We start from the raw sequence: 17,977 nt of genomic DNA, 5'->3' as shown, positions 1-17,977 counted from the left end.
TCGGGCTTGGTCTCGCGCAGGCAGGCCTGGAAGCGGTGACAGGGTTTCGGGGAGCGGAGCCACGTGGCCTGACTTCGGCTTCCCGGCAGCGACGGGCACACCGTGGCCAGGGGCCACCCTCGCTGCGCGTCCTGAAGTCTCCTTGGAGCTCAGGGACACACGCTGGTTTGCACGTAGCCTGTGACTGCATTGGTGCTGCGCTTGCGGAGCAGCTGTGGTCGAGGCCCTGCGGCCGGCGCCCGACCCACTCCGTCTTTGGCTCTTGAAGGAGGAGGCCGCCCGCCGCGTGGAAGGACCCCTGGTACCGTGAACCATCGGGGCGGCGGCGCTGCACCGTGCGGGGTTGGCGGCTCTGGAGCCCCTCGAGGAGCCAGTTGGCCAGCCCCGTGCAGTGCCAGGCCGGCAGTCGGGGGTACAGGGCTGTGCGTTGGGCAGGTGGCAGCGTGTCGCTGGCGTTTGCAGTTGGAGACTTGGAGACCCGGGGAGCGGCCCCGGGCTGAGCCTCTCTGTGAGCGGGGGTTGGGCGGGGAAGGAGCAGCCCAGGAAACGGGGGCCCGAGAGGACGGCATCCAGGAGCCGGGTGGACGGCAGGTGCGCCCCGTCCAGCGTTGCCAGTCAGTAAGACCAGGCCAAGGGAGTGGCCTTGGGGGTCCGGAACCAGCCCTCACGGTGACCTCGGAGGGCACCGTTGTCCTGGCATGGCGGAGGCCGGCCTGCCACGGCTCCCGGAGAGCCGGCGGGGGGAGGAGAGGACACGGCAGGAAGGGACCGCCTGGGGCGGTTGCCCATACAGCAGTGCAGACAAACAGGGGGAGCCACATAGTCAGCGAGGCTCTGGGGGCCCCGGGGGTCAGGCCCCAGGTGACTACGGGGCACGTGGCCCCTGGGTGGCCTGGCGGCTTGAGGCGCGGAGCTGGGGTTTCTGGGAGGAGAGCGTGCCCTGGAGGCGTCAGTGGGGAGCAAGGGCACCTCCTGCTCTGGGCTGCGGCCCTGGGAGCGGTGGTCGGGGGCGGCATCCGCTGCTGGGCGGCCGCGGGGGAGCCGTGCCAGGGACGGTCTGGGTCCTAGCATGGGCGGCACGGCGCGTTCAGGGCGACACCAGGCTTGTTTGCAGTCGTGCCACCGAGGCGCTCGCCTCCCTCCCGGGCGGGAGACGGCAGCGGCTGTGGGGACAGCGGGCGGGAGGCGCCTGGAGCCTCGCATGGCCCGCGTCCGGGACACGATGTGTGCCGGGGGTGTCGCGCCTCCCTGCCCGCCTGAAGGCCGCCGTGCGGGGGCATCTTCCTCACTGCCCTTGAGGCGGAGCGGTCCCCGCCCCGTTGTATCACCAGGCGGCACATGGAGCGATGGAGGGACCTGGCTGCGGTTGTGGTCAGTGACGTCGGACCTGGATTCACACCCGTCTGCCTGGTTTCCAGGCCGTGCCCTGCGCTGCCTCGGAGAGCCCACTGTCCCCACCTCGCGTGTGGGTTTTCTGGTGACCTGTAGCCCCTGGTGTTCCCTATGGATCGTTGGGTTCTTGGGTTCAGCACAGTGGAGGTTTCGAGACGGGCGGGCCGTCGGTGGCATGACCGTCCCCGCCCCCGTCCCTTCCGGTCCTCGCCTCCTCCCGTGCAGCCGTCTAGCCACGCGTTCGCAGACTCCCCCGGGAGCACCTGCTGTGTTCCCGGCCTCATGCGCTGGGTGTGGGAGACAGAGACACGCGGGAGGGGTGAGCGGGTCTCTGCCTTCGGAGGACTCCCAGACCAGCGGGGGGGGGGGGGGGCGCAGATAGTTCACGGAGCAGTGTGGGCGGGAGCGGGGCGCTCGGGCCGAGGACCTGAGGGCACTGGGCGCGGGGCCTGCGGTGCGCACTCTCCCCGTGCGTGTTTCTGGCTGCGACAGCAGGGTGCCTCGACCAGGTACCACCCCGGGTGCCCAGAGGACCCCGAGGCCTCTGCTCGGACGAGTGGGCCCGAGTCTGTGGAATTCATTTTCTCACTCATAGTTTTTTGAGAGCCTGGACTTAAACCATTTCAGACAAGCTGCAGCGTATTTATGCTTTTTACGTCCTGTTATGGCAGCTCGATAGATTAATTTTATCTTATAAATTGCATTTTGCCTCCCCAGTGTTTTTATTTTCCCTGTTGTATCTTTGTGTTCTTCTCAGTTGCTTGGCTGAGTTTCAAGCCTATGGTTTTATTTATTTTTCCTTCTCTTCCTGAACGCCTGCAGCCCAGCCCCTTGTGGGAGCAGCCTACCAGGACGGCCCGGGAGAGCAGAACGGAGCCAAAGCCATGCCCTGTGTCTGGAGAGCCACGGAGGGGGACAGTGATCACGCCACCCACGAGACCGGTCAGAACGCAGGCCCGTGTGTACTGCGCAGCCTGGGTGCGGGCGCTCCCTGGGGTGTGCTGTGGGGGGCGGTCGCGAAGCCCGGCAGCCGGCATCTCGGGACCTCGTCGTCAGTCCCACTTAACACGTGAGGAAGCTGAGGTTATTAAACAGAATTGATGCAGGGTCGTCCAGCTGGTCAGCGGTAGGCGGCTGCGGGCGCAGAGGACCATGCGTCAGAGCTCACCGAGCATTCGCCACGCCCTTGCCCTGGCCGCAGCCGGGTGGGCGCCGCGGGGTGCTGCTGCGCTGGGCGGGTGCTGGGGGGTGCTGCTGCGCTGGGCGGGCCGGAGGTGAGCCCGAGCCGCTCCGGAGCGGGAGCTTCATCGCTGCTCCGTGTGGAGGCGCAGGGACAAGGCCCCAGGCACGGCCCATCTATTTCAGCACAAACGGTCCTAAAAGGATGTTCTTGTTCCCCGCCCCCGGAAGGAACACGTGCTGTTTTCTCTTTACCTTCGATCCAGCCCCTCCTCTTTTTTTGTTTAAAAAAAAGTCCACTTGAATCAGGACTAGTTCACCGTGTAGGAAACCTCTTCGGGTGTCCTACACTTGCCGTGAGGCGGCCCTGAGAGCACAGGGACGCCCCCGGCTCCCCCGAGGCTGCCGGCCAGTGCGGGGGACCCATGGTCACGTGCTCCTGAGTGTCGTGGGCTTGGAGGGGAAGGCTGCTCTACCGGGCATGCAGGTGCCCCCCGGGGTCCAGGAAGGTTCCAGAACTGCAGCGTTTCCTCCAATGCGGACAACTGGTTCTGGGGACGCCTGTGGCTGGCAGTTTCCCTCCCAAGTGCCCCGTGTCACGGAGCACCTCTCCTCCTTCTGCAGGTGCTTCTGGTTTGCCCGGGGGCTGCCTCTGGCTGCACGGCCCCCCTCTGTCGCCGGCTGCTGCTCTGTCCCTAGGGCTCTGCCTCCTGCCGCGTTCCAGGTCGGGCCTCCCGGCCCCTTGGTGTCGGATGCTCCCGGCAGCCCCACGCGCTGGCCTCCAGCTGACCGGCTTGGGCGTCCGTGGTGCCTCTGCTGCCCTTGGCAGGTGCCAGAAGGCAAGCGCAGGGGGCACCACGGTGTTACTGGCCGTGACCCGGAGCACGAGGGGCCGTCCCGGCTCAGCACCCGACCTCAGGGACAGGGACGCCAGCTGCTGCAGGAGGCGGCAGCCGGGCTCGGACGGAGGGCTCTGCTGCTGCTGCGCCCCGAGCCTCAGGCCCCGTCTGCCTCTGAACCTCCATTTCCTCTTCAGTCAGGTGGGGCTGCCAGTGACGCCTCACAGGTTGTCCTGAAGGCTGCGCGCCTGGTCCTTGCGCAGGTGACACGGGGCGTTGGGCCAGGTCCCGGCTAAGCCTACAGCCCCCACGTGCTTTGAGTCCTCCGTCCCTGCGCCCTCCACGCAGGGATTTGAGGTGAGAAGTTGGCCTCTGGCCCTTCATCCGGGGCTACTGAGCCGTGAAGTTGAGTTGCCGGGCGGGTGCTGGGCTGCGAGACGTGCTGGACGCTGGTCTTGGAGCCTGGAAACCAAACCTGTGCCGCCGCTCAGTCACAGTGCTGTAGGTCGAGGGCAAGAGTGCAAACGTCAGTCGTGCTGTGGAGCCGACTGTTGCGCGAGGGTGCGGACCGTCCCCGTCGGCAGGTGCGCGTGTAGCTGACGTCCGTGCATCGTGGGAGGGCGTCCGTGAGGGGCTCATCGCGTTGGTCTCTGCTCTTTATTCCCCGAGTGAACGAACACTGCTGCTTGCCATGAAATTCCGTTATCGTGAGGCCGTTCCGGCAACGGTAGTTCCTTGGTTTGGAAGAAAGCCCGTGGGGGCCTCGCGTCTGTCCCTGTGTCGCGCTCCTTCAGCCAGCAGGGCCTTCCGGAGTAGCTTCTCTGCCCAGCCCCGCGCCAGGCCCGCGGACGGACACGCCTGCCCCGCACCCCAAGAGGCCGCGGACACCGGTGACGACCGCAGATGGTGTACAGCAGCGGTGCGGTACTGGGAATGCTTCCTTAGGTCATGCGGCAGCTGCTTTCTAAAATAAAAAGAGTTATTTTATGGTGTGTGCATCGTGAGCAGAGAGGAACGGGCGTGTGGCCACGAGGAACAGTTGCAGAACCCAGAAGTTGGAATGTGCGGCGTGACGAGCACTTCTGTGCGCTCCCCTTCGGAGCCCGTCCAAGGCCTGTCACCCAGCCCACAGGCTTGTCGGTGCAGCGGTTCCCCTGGCCCACAGCCCCTGCTCGCGGGCCTCCCGCCTCCCGTGCTGGGCTCCCCCTTCCAGCTCCCCGCATCCCGGCGTCAGGCTCCTCCACCACCGTGCGCCGCACGCCTTCTGCAGGAGCTGTCCCGGTGGAGCCTCCGACCACAGCCGGCGGAGCCCTTCGTGATACCTGGTGTTCTTCCCGTTTTGTGGACGAAGCCTCTGAGGGAGGCTCAGGGGTCGGGAACCCGGCGCCCCAGGTCACGCAGCCAGGAGGTGGCAGGGCCGGAGCTCGGGCCAGGTCTGCTGGACTGTGAGGCCAGGTGTTTCCACGCCTTCTGCAGCCTTCCGAGGACTCAGACGGCCGTGCACGGAGCTGAGCGTCCCCTGCACGCAGGTGGTGTGCTGCGTGGTCCAGGACGGTGCTCTGGACTCGGGCCGGAGCTGGGAGTTCCCGGCAAGCAGCTTAGACATCCTTGTGGGGACACTGAGGCTCGAGACATGAAATTACCCACCTCAGGCCGGTGTGTGGGCGGCGCGTGGCCAGGCCGGCTGTGAGCCCCGCTCCCTTCGGCCTCACGGTCCCGCCCACCCTCAGGCGAGCCTGGCTGCCCTCAGGGGCTCAAACGACCGTCGGGAAGTACTTCCTGGCAGGGTCGTGCGTCAGTGGGACACTCACGCAGGGGCCATCGCAGCGCCCCCGGGAAACTGGAAACGGGGACTCCTCAGTCCTGAGCTTTGGAATGACTGCTCGTCAGCGTTACTTCACGGTCCCCGGTGCCTGTCAGAGCCGAGCCTCGGCCGTCTGGCCCGGCGTAGGCGCCGCCCCTGAGGGTGTGAGGGTGAGGCTGCGGGAGCCGGGAATCCAGGCAGCCACGGCCCGTGGGGCGCTGAGCCCATGTAGTTCCTACGGCAGCACCCAGCACGGCCGCACGCCCCGGCGGAGTGCGGAAGGCGCTGTGGGGGCGCGGGCGGAGCGACAGGTCGGCGTGGAGGTGGGCCCGCGGGAGGAGGGTCAGAGCTGCGCGCTCAGGGGTGAGCAGAGTTCATTGAGCGGGCGCAGGGGAGCGAGTGGGCCCCAGGCCGAGGGAACAGCACGTGCAAAAGCACAGAGGCCCCCCACGGCCGGTGGGTGCAAGGGATTGGGGCGAGCTGTGGGGCATCTCCAGAGGTGGTGGAGGGAGGGGTGTCCAGGGCGGGCTGGTCAGCGGAGGGGCCCAGGCGCTGCCAGAGGATTTGGGGTTTAATCCTTGGTGACGAATTGGAGGTGGGCGTTGGTGGGTGTCATGGTCAGTTCACGTTTTAGAATAGTTGCTCTGAGGAAGAGGCCGGTTGGGAGGTAGGGGAGGGGCTAGGCCAGGGAGGCCTGGGGGCGGCTGCGGCCCTGCGGGGACGGCGGTGGGGATGGCAGTGGGGACGGCGGTGGATTTCGGCCCAGGCCGTGCTGACGCGTGTGTCTCGTTCGCAGACGCTGAAACCCGCCCGCCCGACGGCCTTGCCGTCTTGCCCACATGCCAAGGGAATTCTGAAGGTTTTCCAGGCCCAGCCGCGGTAGCTGCCTGCCGGAGTTCTAAGAGTCCGCTTTCCTCCACAGTCCGCGTGTTTGGGGCCCATCCGTCTGAGAACATCGACACCTCCAGTGATACAGAAAACTTAAAACAGAAAATCCGTGACTTGGAAACTGAGCTCCAGGGCTACCGGAATTTCTTATTTCAGCTTCAGAAGCACTCCCAGTGCAGTGAGGCCATTATCACAGTTTTGTGTGGGACAGAAGGGGGCCAGGATGTGTTGAGCAAGCCCAAGGGTAGCGCCGACGAGGAAGAAATGACGTTTTCAAGTTTGCACCGAGTGCGTTACGTGAAGCACATGAAGATCCTCCGGCAGCTGGCCCCAGAGGTGGCCGACGGCGGGCTGCTGGAGGGCCTCAGGCAGCAGCTCCTGCAACAGGAGTGCGAGCTGCAGAAGGAGCAGAATTTGAACATGGAGCTTTTCAGTGAAATCCACAACCTGCAGAATAAGTTCCGAGATCTGTCACCCTCCAGGTATGTCCCCCACTGCTTGTCCCACTGTTGCTGCCGCGGTTCGCCCGCTGCCCCTAGGTCGGAGCCCCCGAGCTACGGGGCAACGCTGCTCGGCTGGCGGTGGGGGGTGGGCACTGGGGGAGGCTCCACGGTGCGAGGCCGCTGGGCCCGTGGAGAAGTGGGTACGAGGCCGCAGACCGCAGGGGCCGTACACATTCTGGTCTCGCGGCTCCTGAAGCTGGCGGAGCGGGCGTTGCCCTCGTCAGCCTGGGTGCTGAGGCCAAGGCGAGGGTTCCGGCCCTCGGTGAGTTGCGGCACGTTTGCCGCCCGGCCGCGTCCGCTCCCAGAGCCGCTACTGCCTTTCACCCTGGGATGGAGACCGACGTCCTAGGCTGGGTGGGAGGAACATAAACCTGTTCCAGATCTTTCCCCTTTAAGGTCGTCCTCGAGCATCGGCCCACGTAGAAAGAGAAGAGTTCTTAGGCCGTGCTTGACGGGCACAGACCCGTGCAGCTTTGCTTTATGAGCTGTGACGACAAAGCCGTCTCTTGTGAAGTTGACCTTCATTCGTCACTTACTTGCTTCACTTGACAAACGTGTAATTCGGAAGCGTCAGGAGCCAGAGTGCGTGTTTTCCAGCCTTCCCGAGCAGCAGGACGGGAGGAGGCCTGTGTTCATGAAGGGCAGTGGTAGTGTCAGACCCCCAGCTGGCCACTGATGAGCGCTCGGTCAGCCGGAGAGGAGGGCCTCTCACGTGCTTCTGCGGGTGAGGACGCGAGCCTCGAGCGGGCTGCCCGAGGGGACGGAGCGTGCCCAGAGCCGTGGCCGGCCGCGGGCCCCCGTGCTTCCTCAGCCCCCCTGCCGTGCGGGGCCACGTGATTGGGGCATCAGCAGCCCCACGCCGGCCTCGCTTCAGGGAAGGGGCGACCGAAGGGTCAGCATCCGTGCCGAGCCCTGGGGGCCAGGTTACTGTGGCCGCAGCCGGTGGGGGCCGCGCTTCCCTTAACCCGTGTTCTTCCCGGTGCCGGGAGGACGGGCAGGCTCACCCGGGCAATGGCAGGTCGGAGCCAGGAGGCGGTGCTGATAGAGCACGGGCCTCGGGGGCACGCTGCCGTCCCTGCTTGCCCGTGCCAGCGGAGTCCGGCGCCCCCCAGTAAGTGAGGAGGTTCACGGGTTTGACGGGAGATCGCAAGGACAGTTCGCTTATTAAGAACCCCTGATGCGGCGACTGGCAGGTCGCGGACCCTCCGTCAGTGGTAGTTAGCGTTGCGATTCCTCCCTGACCTTTCAGTTGAGGGGAGAGAGTCCCATTTTTGTTTTCCCGAGTTACGGTTTCTTTTTTGTTCGTGAGAATTTGTGGTAGGTCCCCTGACCCTCGGAACACGTGTTTCAATAGTTCAGAATATTATTTTTGAAGAGTAGATGGGAACTAATTGTCCTCCTGAGTTCTTGCCCGTCTGTGCTGTAATTGGGGGCTCTATAAGGTTAAAAATGTTGCAGAAGAACCTTTGTTCCAGCATTTGTTGGCTGTTTTGAAGTCGAAGGAGTGACCTTGCGCACTTCCAATTTTTCTGGAAGTGTGTATACTCGTACAGCTGCAGGCTTTTAAAAATTGTGCTCTGTCATTTTTCCAATTAGTGTTAAGGTCACGAAAATTCAATTCAAAAATGGTACAAGCGTTTTCTTTCCCCCCCTTTTATCAGATACGATTCATTAGTTCAGTCCCAAGCCAGGGAGCTCTCCCTTCAAAGGCAGCAGATTAAGGAGAGCCACGGCATCTGTGTCATTTACCGGCAACATATGAACGCCACGATGAAGGCGTTCGAGCGGTTGCTGCGAGCCGGCGGCGTGGATCACGACGTGGCCGAGGGTTTCCAGGAGCAGCTGAATCAATGTGCCGGGCTGCTCGAGAAATTGGAAAAGCTGTTTCTCAGCGGTAAGTGGGGCAAGGGATTGCGAGTCCTCAGACACATCATTTATTGATCCAGGACGTCTTTGGGAGGGGCCGGAGCAACCGCTCTGCTCTGACGAGGTGACAGCGGAGCCACACGGGCTGCCTCCCCTCCAGGGACTGCTCCCGTGTGCCTGGCGGTCTGCTCTGCTGCCAGCCCGGGTCAGGGCGCTGAGGCACCACCCCGCACGCGCCTGCCCCACGCTTGCTCTGAAGCTTCAAGGGAGGCTGGAAATGGGTCTTGCTGGGGGGTGGGAACTCAGGAGTCGTAAATGTTGGGACACTAAACAAGACGAGCAAAGAAGAAAACCTCAGACAGTTATTGGTTAAAAAATATATTCAAGGGTCAGAGGTGGTTAGAGGAAGCATGAAAGAGAACCTTTGCTGAACAGTGGCTGTGCGCCAGGTACTTCAGTAGATGTTACTGCATTTAACTAGAAATGATCATCATTTACAATGCTTTTGAGACGAGAACGACAAATTCTGTTACGCTGTTTACCCAGCTTCATCACTTTTGTCTTATTTGCTTTGTCATTTTCTCCTTCTCTCTATAAATATTCAGATCTAACTCGACGTATGATGAGGTTACAGTAGACCCACCATAAAGTTCGAGACACTTTATTGTTAAGTCAAAAATGCACTTAACACACGTAACCTACCCAAGGCCATAGCTTAGCCCAGGCACCATACACGTGTTCAGAACACGTGGTCGACGGTCGGCAATATCCTGTAAAAGAAACCCACTTTACGATGGAGTAGTGAGTGCCTCATGTCCTCTGTTGAAGGCTGTGCTGAAGGTGAGAAGCAGGATGGCCGGGTGGGTCCCGGACGGTTGTACCAGTCATTTACCCTCGTGACGGCGGGGCTGACGGGGGTGTGGCTCGCTGCCGCTCCCAGAATCACGAGGGAGAGCCCTACTGCATATCTCTAGCCTGGGACAAGATCAAAATTCAGAATTTGAGGTATTCTCTACCGAATGCCTGTTGCTTTTGCACCATCCTAAAGTCGAAAATGTGACTCGTAGCATCCTCAGTCAGGGGCCCTCTGCATATATACACACATACGTGCATGTACACACACACTGGTATTTTTCTTTAAAGATTTTATTTCTAAGTGATCTCTACACCCATCGTCGGGCTCGAACTCCTGACCTGGAGATCGAGAGTCACACGCTCCACCAACTGAGCCCGTCCGGTGCCCTCCAGGCGCCCAACATTCTTCTTCTTACCCAGGAGCCCAGCATCATCATCATCATCATCATCATCTCTTCCTAACCTTCCCAGGGTGGATTGGCGATATCCTGTCCCTTCCCTCTAGGTGCGGCAAAGCGTGTGGCCCCTCACGCCGAGGGCGTCGTTCTCTACGGCCTCAGAGCCATTATTAAATTCATGACGTGGTGTCATCATCCCGTGTACAGGCTGCATTAAACTTTCACTAATTGATTCACTAATGTCTTTTACGAATCTTATTCCTGATTCCGATCCAGGACCCAGTCTGCACGTTACATTTAGTTGTCACGGGTCTTTGGCTTTCTTTAGCCTTTTCCTTCACCCTTTGCCTTTCACGACGTGGACCTGTTTGAAGACTTCAGGCCAGTGCCCCAATTTGGGATAATCTGTTGCTTCTTTAGGATGAGATCAGACAGCGCAGATGAGATTGGTCATGTGGTTTTGGCAAGAATGCTGCGTAACTGTCGTGTTCTCGTGGTACCGGGTTTGCGAGGCGCACGCCATCGGCTTGTCCTGTTGGTGAAAATAACTTTGGTCGCTTGGTTGAGGTGATGTGAGTCAGGTTCCTCCGTTATGAAGGGCCGTGTTTCCCTGTGTGATATGTAAGCAGTCGGCGGGGGGACTGGGCGACCCCGTAAATACCTGGTTCTTCATCAGGTGCTCACCTGAGTCGTGCTCCGTGTCCTGTCTCGGCTGCTACTGTGATGCTGGCCGCGTGGCGGCTTTTCCCTAATGCCGTCGTCATTCCTTCTTCCTTCCTTATGAGGCGGCGTCTGCTACAAGGACCGACTCTCCCTTTAGCTCCCCTTTCTGATTATGTATTTGCTGGTTATTAGCATCGTGGACTTGCAGCTTCTTACTTTCTTCAGCAGGCTAGTGTTTGTTCTGTCATTCGTACTAATGCGCACGTTGTTCCGGATGTGGCAAGTGGCAATTCCTTTTGACAGGTCTCCCTCTTTTGGGGAGCACTTTTGTGCTTTCTGGCACAAAAAAGATGTTCCAGCCTCATTGGTACTGTCCCTGCCCCTGAGTCAGCCATTTCTCCAAGTAGCCCTGGTTCATCTTAGAGGGGGATGCCCTTTAAAATCCATGGTGCGGGGTGTTTTGATTGCTACTAGAGTGTCGTCGTTTCCAGGCCATTTAGCAGGCAGAGCGAGGGTAGATCTCACGTGCATGTGCACACATCCGATTGTGTGTGTAACAACGTCTGATTTATTTTAAAAATGGTTATTTCACAGCGGTGCCTCCAGTCCCAGTCCAGCCCCGTGTGTCCTTCCTTGCTGTTCCCGCTTCCGCGTTGGGTCCCGTCCCCAGCAGCGAGGGGCCCGGCCATCACAGGGTCACTGTCTCCGCCGCTGGGCCCGCTTCTCTACTACACACAGATGGGTCCAGGGCTGCCCCCTCCGAGCCACTGTGAGACACAAACCCACTGAAAGATCACGGTTTATTTCTAGACCTCTTCGTTTTTAGGCTCAGGAGACATAGTCAGGGATTAAACTTAAAAGTTACTTGGCTTCATTCTTTCTACAGTGTTGTTATGTTATTCTTTTGAAGTATAATTAGATCTATTTTTTCCCCGCTTGCATTTATTTCTCAGTTTTAGGGTTTGTCTCCTGTTTTTCCTGGTTCAATTTTATTTTTTTGAAAATATGAAAACTATGAAGGTGGTTCCCCAGTTAAAACTTTATCCATTTAAATTGCCTCTGTGACGTCATTACTTTGCTCCTCTCCTGTGTATCCACCCGTCTAACTTCCCAGGGCCCTTCTCTCCCTCGCCCACTGGAACGGCTTTCAGGCCGCAGCCTCTCCACGGAAGTGGCCTCTGCCCGAGGCACCGACAGCTTCCCCTTTGCTGAAGCCAGCGATCGGTTTTGGACCGCACGTGGCTCAGACTCCCCGCGGTTGTGGATGTGGCCAGCCCCTCCCCCCGGGGGCACCCCGTTCCTCCCTGGGCTGCTAGGAAGACCGCACCCGGAGCCAGCGCTCCTCCCGCCCCACTCGCCGCCCCCCTTGAAGCTCTGCCTTCGAGCGTCCTACAGACCTGACCACTTGGCACCACCTCGTTGTCGCCGGGGCTCCTCTCGCTGATGCCGCAGTCCTCGCCTCCCCGGACCCGGGCTGCCCCCGCCCCCCCCACCCCCGGGGCCCACGATGCTCCGTTTCCGCACAATAGAGTGATCTTTTCACAGTGTAGGTCAGATCATGTTGCTTCTGCTCAAAATCCAGAGCTTTCCTCCGTGAGCTGTAGGAGTTGGTAACGAGCACGAAGCCTTGCCTCGGTGCCGGCTGCCCGGCTCACAGGCGCTCGGGGCTGCGGGTTCTGTACCTGGAGCGTGCGGGTCGGGGGCTCATGCTCACCACAGCCTGTCTTCCTGGAGGAGCTCCGCCGTGCTGAGGAAAGTCAGCTGCCCAAAGTTAGAACTGACTTGGCGAGACCAAGGTTTGACCCCAGTTCTTCTGTCTTCGTACATTACGAAACAGATGGCTCATGAGAGCCCACATATGTTCAGCTTAGCTCCAGGATAGAATAGAACGTGGGATAGTTTGGGCTTCTGGGCCCAGGGAGTGGCGCCGGCTCCTTACACAACCCGTCGTCCTGGTAGCAGCCTCGGGGGCCACGGACACGGGAGCAGGTGACTTCCCAGCCTCCTGAAATCCAGTCTCCTGAGGAAGGGTTTCCAAGTCAGCTGGTTCTCATTTTAATACCGGAGGAGTAACGGGTCCTCAAGATGGAGCTGTGTGGTCCAGGCCGAGGCATTTCGGTCCGGGCCTCCGCTTCCTACCAGGCGGCCCTCGGCCGGGGCCGGGGAGCGGGAGGCTGGGAGGGCGCCTCGGGCGCCATCCTATCCACCTCCCCTCCTTGATTTATTTTTCAGTTATTTACCTTGACAAGTCCAAGGAGATCTTACTTGTTGTTCCCTGCAGTTCTGGGAGCAGAAGCATTTCAGGCTTTGCAGACAACACAAAACATAGAACTTTATTTTCTTGTACAAAAGGCATAAAAGTCTCAGGTACCTGACGACAACTCCCATTCTTAGAGAATAAAATGGAACAGGGGTGGGTCTTTCTTGGATGCAGTCGAAGAGATCTGGCTCCTGAGCCATGAAAGGAGCTTACTGTAAAGTAGTTTTATATTTGAGGTGGTTGCCTAGCATGAGTCCTTAAAAATTTTAAATATAGTCTTTTTCCCCCTTAATACAAAGCACTACGTGTTTATTGTGGAATAACAGACAAGCAAATGCTCCTGTAACTGCATCATTTATGCACCAAAAGTGAACACCCTGGACTTTATGTTCCCAGATGTTTTTTATACTAATGTGTATTTTTTTTGGAACTGGAACTACTTGCAGCCTTTCCCTTTGTTCAGGTGTAGACAATATTAACATACACCGTGAGTTTCAGTGACTGCAGAGCATTCTTTTGTACAAAGATACCATGATCCACTTCATCCTTCCGCACAGGTGGGCATTTAGGTTGCTTCCCGTGTTGGGTTAGTAGGAGGGCGCCGTGCCGGGGTCTCCGTGGGCACCTCCACTCTCCTTTCATACCACGTAGGCGGCGGAACCCAAGAAGTACGACGGTAGCGCGGTTTCTCTACTCGCAGGACCAGAGCCGGGTCTTTCCTGGCGTCACGGGTTAGGGGTTTCACTGGGGCCGGAACCCTGCAAGGCCTCCTGAGCATGTGCGTTCTTCCGGGGTGACGGTCTGTAACCTTCAGGACCCGGTTGGGACCCACAGTGGACTGAGGGCCGGTGTTGCCGTCCCATGTGCGTGCCCCATAGCACGAGTCAGGAAGACGGTGTCGCCCTCAGGTATCCCTGAGTCTGCACCGCGGGAGGGACCAGGAAGGTCGGGAGCTGGTCCGTTTCCTCCATGAGCTCCCCACGGGTGTCGGGGTCTAGCCACGTGGGTAGAAGGCAGCCGCGGGGGTCCTTCCCCTTGACTCTCCTCTGGCTGCAGGGATGAACCCGCACCGTTCGTTTCTTCCACGGGCTGCCGTGTCCAGCCTGCTGCCCTCTCGGGGGTGACGGTGGGGAGCTGAGGAAGGCTGGGCCCTGTCAGCTGCACGCTCTGCGCCAGGCGTCTCCTCAGCCTGTGAGAAGCGACTGTTTACCACCTTCCGTGACTAAGAGAGGAGCAGAGAAGTGGATTTACTTGCTCAAGGTCACGCGGGCGGGTCAGAGTCGGGGCCTGAGCCCGGGCCGCTCGTGTCACAGCCTGACCCCCGAGCACGGGACGTCGTGCCCTTCACGCTCCTGTGCAGTTGGGCGTCCCCGCTAGTACGTCTGGGTTGCAGGCCTTGCTCGCGTTTCCCCACTCCCGGGACTGTGTTCGAACCAGTCCCTATTCTAGAAGGCGTTTATTCTCTCTTCCTTCCTAGAAATTCTGCCCGCCTTCTAGGAAGCTTTCTTTGTTCATCCCAAGGGGAAGCGAAACTATTGTTTTTAATGCACGTGCTTGCGTATGACAGTCCGTCTGGCCCTGTGATGGACACTCTGCCGGGTGGAAAGAATAGAACCTTTGGAGCCAGACAGACCTGAGTTCGAATCCCAGCGTATGCTTCTCGTACCCCTAAGTGGTCGACTTCTCCTGTGAGGACATAGTTCCTGTCTCGTGGACTTATTTGTGAGGATCAAGTGAGATGATTCAAAGCGTCTGGTGTCCTGTCCGACCAATCCGGGGGGCTCGGGAGGTGAGAGCAGTGATTTCTTGTGGGCGTATTTTTATTTCTTCAGAGCACAGACGCCTGGAAGACGGGGGCCGCGTTCTCCTGGCCTCCCAAACCGGCTGAGGCCATAGGTGTCCTGTCCAGCCAGGATTTGAGGACAATATGGATAGTTTTGTGTGGTTTGGATCTTACTCCAGGGCGCCCTCTGATTCGGGGTCGTCCGACTTGGTCTGACCCGCACGGTGGGGCCTGGCAGGGAGACACCCCGGAGCCCTGAAGGGAAGGAAGGCTTCCCGGAGGAAGGGGGCATGGTTGTTGGGGAAGCGTACGTTAGGAGTGGCGTTGGGCACGGGGCCGTAATGAGCACGGCAACCGACCCAGGCGATCAAGAAAACGGAAGAGTTCTCCTCCCGAGTATCCCTGGAATCTGCCCTCCACGTGGCCCCTCAGCGTCTTGTCTTATACGGCGCCTTCCTGCCTCAAAGATGTGACCCCTTCACCTCCCCTGAGTTGTCCCCGACGGTCCCGGCCGGCTCACGTGGTTTCCCCCGCACGCCCTGCCGTGGTGTCCCGTGCCCCCTTGTCCCGGCTGGTGGTGCAGTTGTCTGCTGGGTCCCTCGTCCCCACGCAGCTGTGAGCCGTGGGTAGGGCGGCTCCTCGTCCATCCCCACCCTGAGCGTCAGGCAGGGGCACGCTGGAGGCGCACGGAAATGTGTGCTGCAGGTTATCAGTGCGGAGGAGGAAACGTTCAGGTCACGTGGGAGAGGCCGGGCTGTGATATTTGAGCTGGATTCCGTGCGGTTGGCGGGTGCTGTTTCCAGAGAGGCTTCCCGGAGGAGGCGGCGCCCGGGATGGCGCAGTGCGGGGAGCAGGGCAGGCCGACCGCTAACGGGACTGGCCCGCCTGGCATTCACGTGCCTGTTCCAGGAGGGTCGCATAACTAGACGCCTCTTTTTTTTTTTTTTAATTTTTAAAAAATTTTTATTTATTTATGATAGTCACAGAGAGAGAGAGAGAGAGGCAGAGACCCAGGCAGAGGGAGAAGCAGGCTCCATGCACCGGGAGCCCGAGGTGGGATTCGATCCCGGGTCTCCAGGATCGCGCCCTGGGCCAAAGGCAGGCGCTAAACCGCTGCGCCACCCAGGGATCCCCACTAGACGCCTCTTTATTTGAAAAGATGCCGCCACCACCCCCTATGCAGCTTTTAGGTGTAGCCGTTAGGATCTGCCTGCAAGCTGGGAGCTTTCAGAACATGCTTCCTGAGCTTCAGGGGGAGCCTGACACACGTGCCCCGTCGCCTGTGCGAAGGCAGGCCCACCACGAGGTCCAGGGCGTCGCTGGTGTGATGGCCCCGATCCAGTCCACACCAGCAGTTGGCTGTTTGGTTTTAGGGAGTGGGCGGTGTACAATTGTCGTTGAGCCATCACGGGCTCCTGGAAGGATGTCCCATGAGAAGACGGGGAGACCCAAGCTTCGGGTGGCCTCGGGCACGTCCTTCCCTGCTCGTGGGTTTTGTTAGGGCCTGAAGAGCAGTTTTTGCGATACTTATGGGACGGATTTATGGTCAGGACTCTCAGAGTGCTGACCGCGTGCCCCAGACCGATGGTGCCCTACCCCGTGAAGCTTCTGGGTGTCACCTGTGCTCCTGAAGACGGTGGTACCGCGAAGCAGGGGATGATGTTACTGTATGCCTGGCCGGTTGTGTAGACCCCGAAGCCCTTCAGACAGCCGGTGGGCGGCCGGCCCATCGTCAGGGTCAGCGCTTCAGCAGAGTGTCGTGAGCAGCCTGTGCAGGTGCGAGATGGGAGGTGCCGGGCCGTCGTCCTAGCGCTGTGTCTGCCTACTCACGGGGTCCTGCAGCCGGTCGGCGTCTTGGAGATGGGCCCGGTCAGGTGGAGATTCCCTGTGTTGGGAAGGGGTGTAGAGGACAGGGGTGGAGGCCATGCACTGCGGTCTCCCTACCTTTTCGGGAGCCAGAATGTCACGGCCTTTTTGGTGGGGATGCAACCAAGAGGATCGAGACCTGGGTTTGTGGTTGAGCGGGCGCTCGGGTGTGCAGATCCCTCGCTTAACTGGGGCGCGTGGTCAAGCAGGTGATGGAACGTCCGGGTAAGAGAGGGCACACGTCACACGGAGTTCCAGTCCTTCGCTGTGAGGTGGAGAGCTGACACGGTGCCAGTGTGACCCGTGTGAGGCCGAGGACACGGTCGGTGGGGGAGGCGTCCCCAGGGTGGGGCCCCTGGCCGCTCAGGCCCCAGGACTGCCGTCCTGCCGCGTGCTGAGGGGCCACGGGCGCGAGCCCCACACCTGAGTCTCCGGTGCTCTTTCCCTTTGCTCTGGGTGTTCAAGAACTTTCCCTTTTAGGAGTAGTTTTGAAAATGGAGCGTGTGGGTGCAGTTTAATTATAGTCTCACTTTTCAAGTACAGCTCTAGAAGGTTTGTGTTTTTTCTTTAGCCACACGTTAGCTTCTTCAAAGAGCTCGTCCCGGTCTGCAATTTCCAGGGCTCTGAAGTATTTTTAACGTGAAGTTGTTGGTCTCTTTGAAACCTGGGCTCCCGTGTCGCCTTTCACACAGCAAAGGCTGCCACGCAGGGGGGCTGCACGTCTCTTCGCCAGGGCGCTCGGAGCTTCATTTCGTTGCCTTTGGCCGATCCCCATCGTCCCGCCCCTGCTGCAGGCCCAGGCTCCTCCAGCCGCCCTCCCCTCCTCCCTGCTGGTCCCACTTCTGAGTCTTCCCCAAGGAAAGCATTTAAATGCAGATAAAGCTGTATGTACAGAGACGTGTATTTCCTTTATTTATAAAAGTGAAAAATTGGACATGACCCTCGTGTCACAGAGGGGACTGGCGGTGACCGTGGAATATAACGCAGTCACTAGAATTACGTTTCTCAGGCAAATTCCGTAAGAAAAACACTGATGATAAAGTAGGAAGGGAAAAGATGAGGTCGCAGCGCGGAAGGAAGGGGGGGAAAGCCCAGCCCGTCCGCGGGGCCACCTGCAGGGGCAGCGTCTCTGTCTTCCTGCCGCCTTCTGTGAGTGGCAGAGCCGTAGGGAAGGCGAGAGAGCCCGCAGCCAGCCGCCTTCCTGCCGTGGTCGCTGTGCCCCCTGCCTGCTGCCACCGGGGCCGGGGCCGTGGTGCCGGGGGCCCTTGCCGTCTTGCCGTACGTCTCTGGGTGGTGAGCAGGCGCATCAGGGCCTCTGCGAGCGAGTGAGCAAGAATGACTAGGGAACGCTCGTTTGTATTCACTCGTTCACTCATTCGTTCATTCATTGTAACGTTTTCCTTCTCCTTCTCGATGTTCTTTCTGCTTCCAGGAAAATCAGTTGAAGTGGACGTGAGCCCCCAGACCGAAGTGATGGAGAGGTGAGTGTGGGCGTGCGGGACGCAGGCCGTGCAGGCGCGTCTGCTGGGGATGCTGGCTCCCTTGCGCTCGGCTGGTGCCGCCTCTTGTGGGGATGCGCAGACCCAGGGGACGGACGGTGGCCGGGACGGACGGTGGCCACGCAGACCAGGAGGTCGTGCGGACCAGGAGGTCACGCCGCGCACCTGTCTGTCGTTCGGCG

General features: G+C 59.9%; 1 protein-coding gene across 11 annotated transcripts in view; it reads left to right on the top strand.

Moving 5' to 3' along the window:
• The window catches only part of CDK5RAP2 (CDK5 regulatory subunit associated protein 2), a 153,093-nt gene that overhangs the window by 105,961 nt on the left and 29,155 nt on the right, over nucleotides 1-17,977 (top strand). For 5 of the 11 annotated variants that reach the window (XM_072842557.1, XM_072842558.1, XM_072842555.1 and 2 more), the window contains 4 exons: nucleotides 2,215-2,370; nucleotides 6,011-6,584; nucleotides 8,267-8,499; nucleotides 17,729-17,777. In XM_072842557.1, coding sequence (XP_072698658.1) covers nucleotides 2,215-2,370; nucleotides 6,011-6,584; nucleotides 8,267-8,499; nucleotides 17,729-17,777 — 1,012 coding nt within the window. The remainder of the gene's footprint in view (nucleotides 1-2,214; nucleotides 2,371-6,010; nucleotides 6,585-8,266; nucleotides 8,500-17,728; nucleotides 17,778-17,977) is intronic. The other 6 variants (XM_072842559.1, XM_072842556.1, XM_072842563.1 and 3 more) reach the window with 4 other exon arrangements.

This window comes from Canis lupus, chromosome 10, assembly GCF_048164855.1.
Source record: "Canis lupus baileyi chromosome 10, mCanLup2.hap1, whole genome shotgun sequence".
In the NCBI taxonomy this organism is placed as follows: domain Eukaryota; kingdom Metazoa; phylum Chordata; class Mammalia; order Carnivora; family Canidae; genus Canis; species Canis lupus.
Note: the sequence above shows the minus strand (reverse complement) of the source record. Positions and strands in the feature narration are given on the sequence as shown.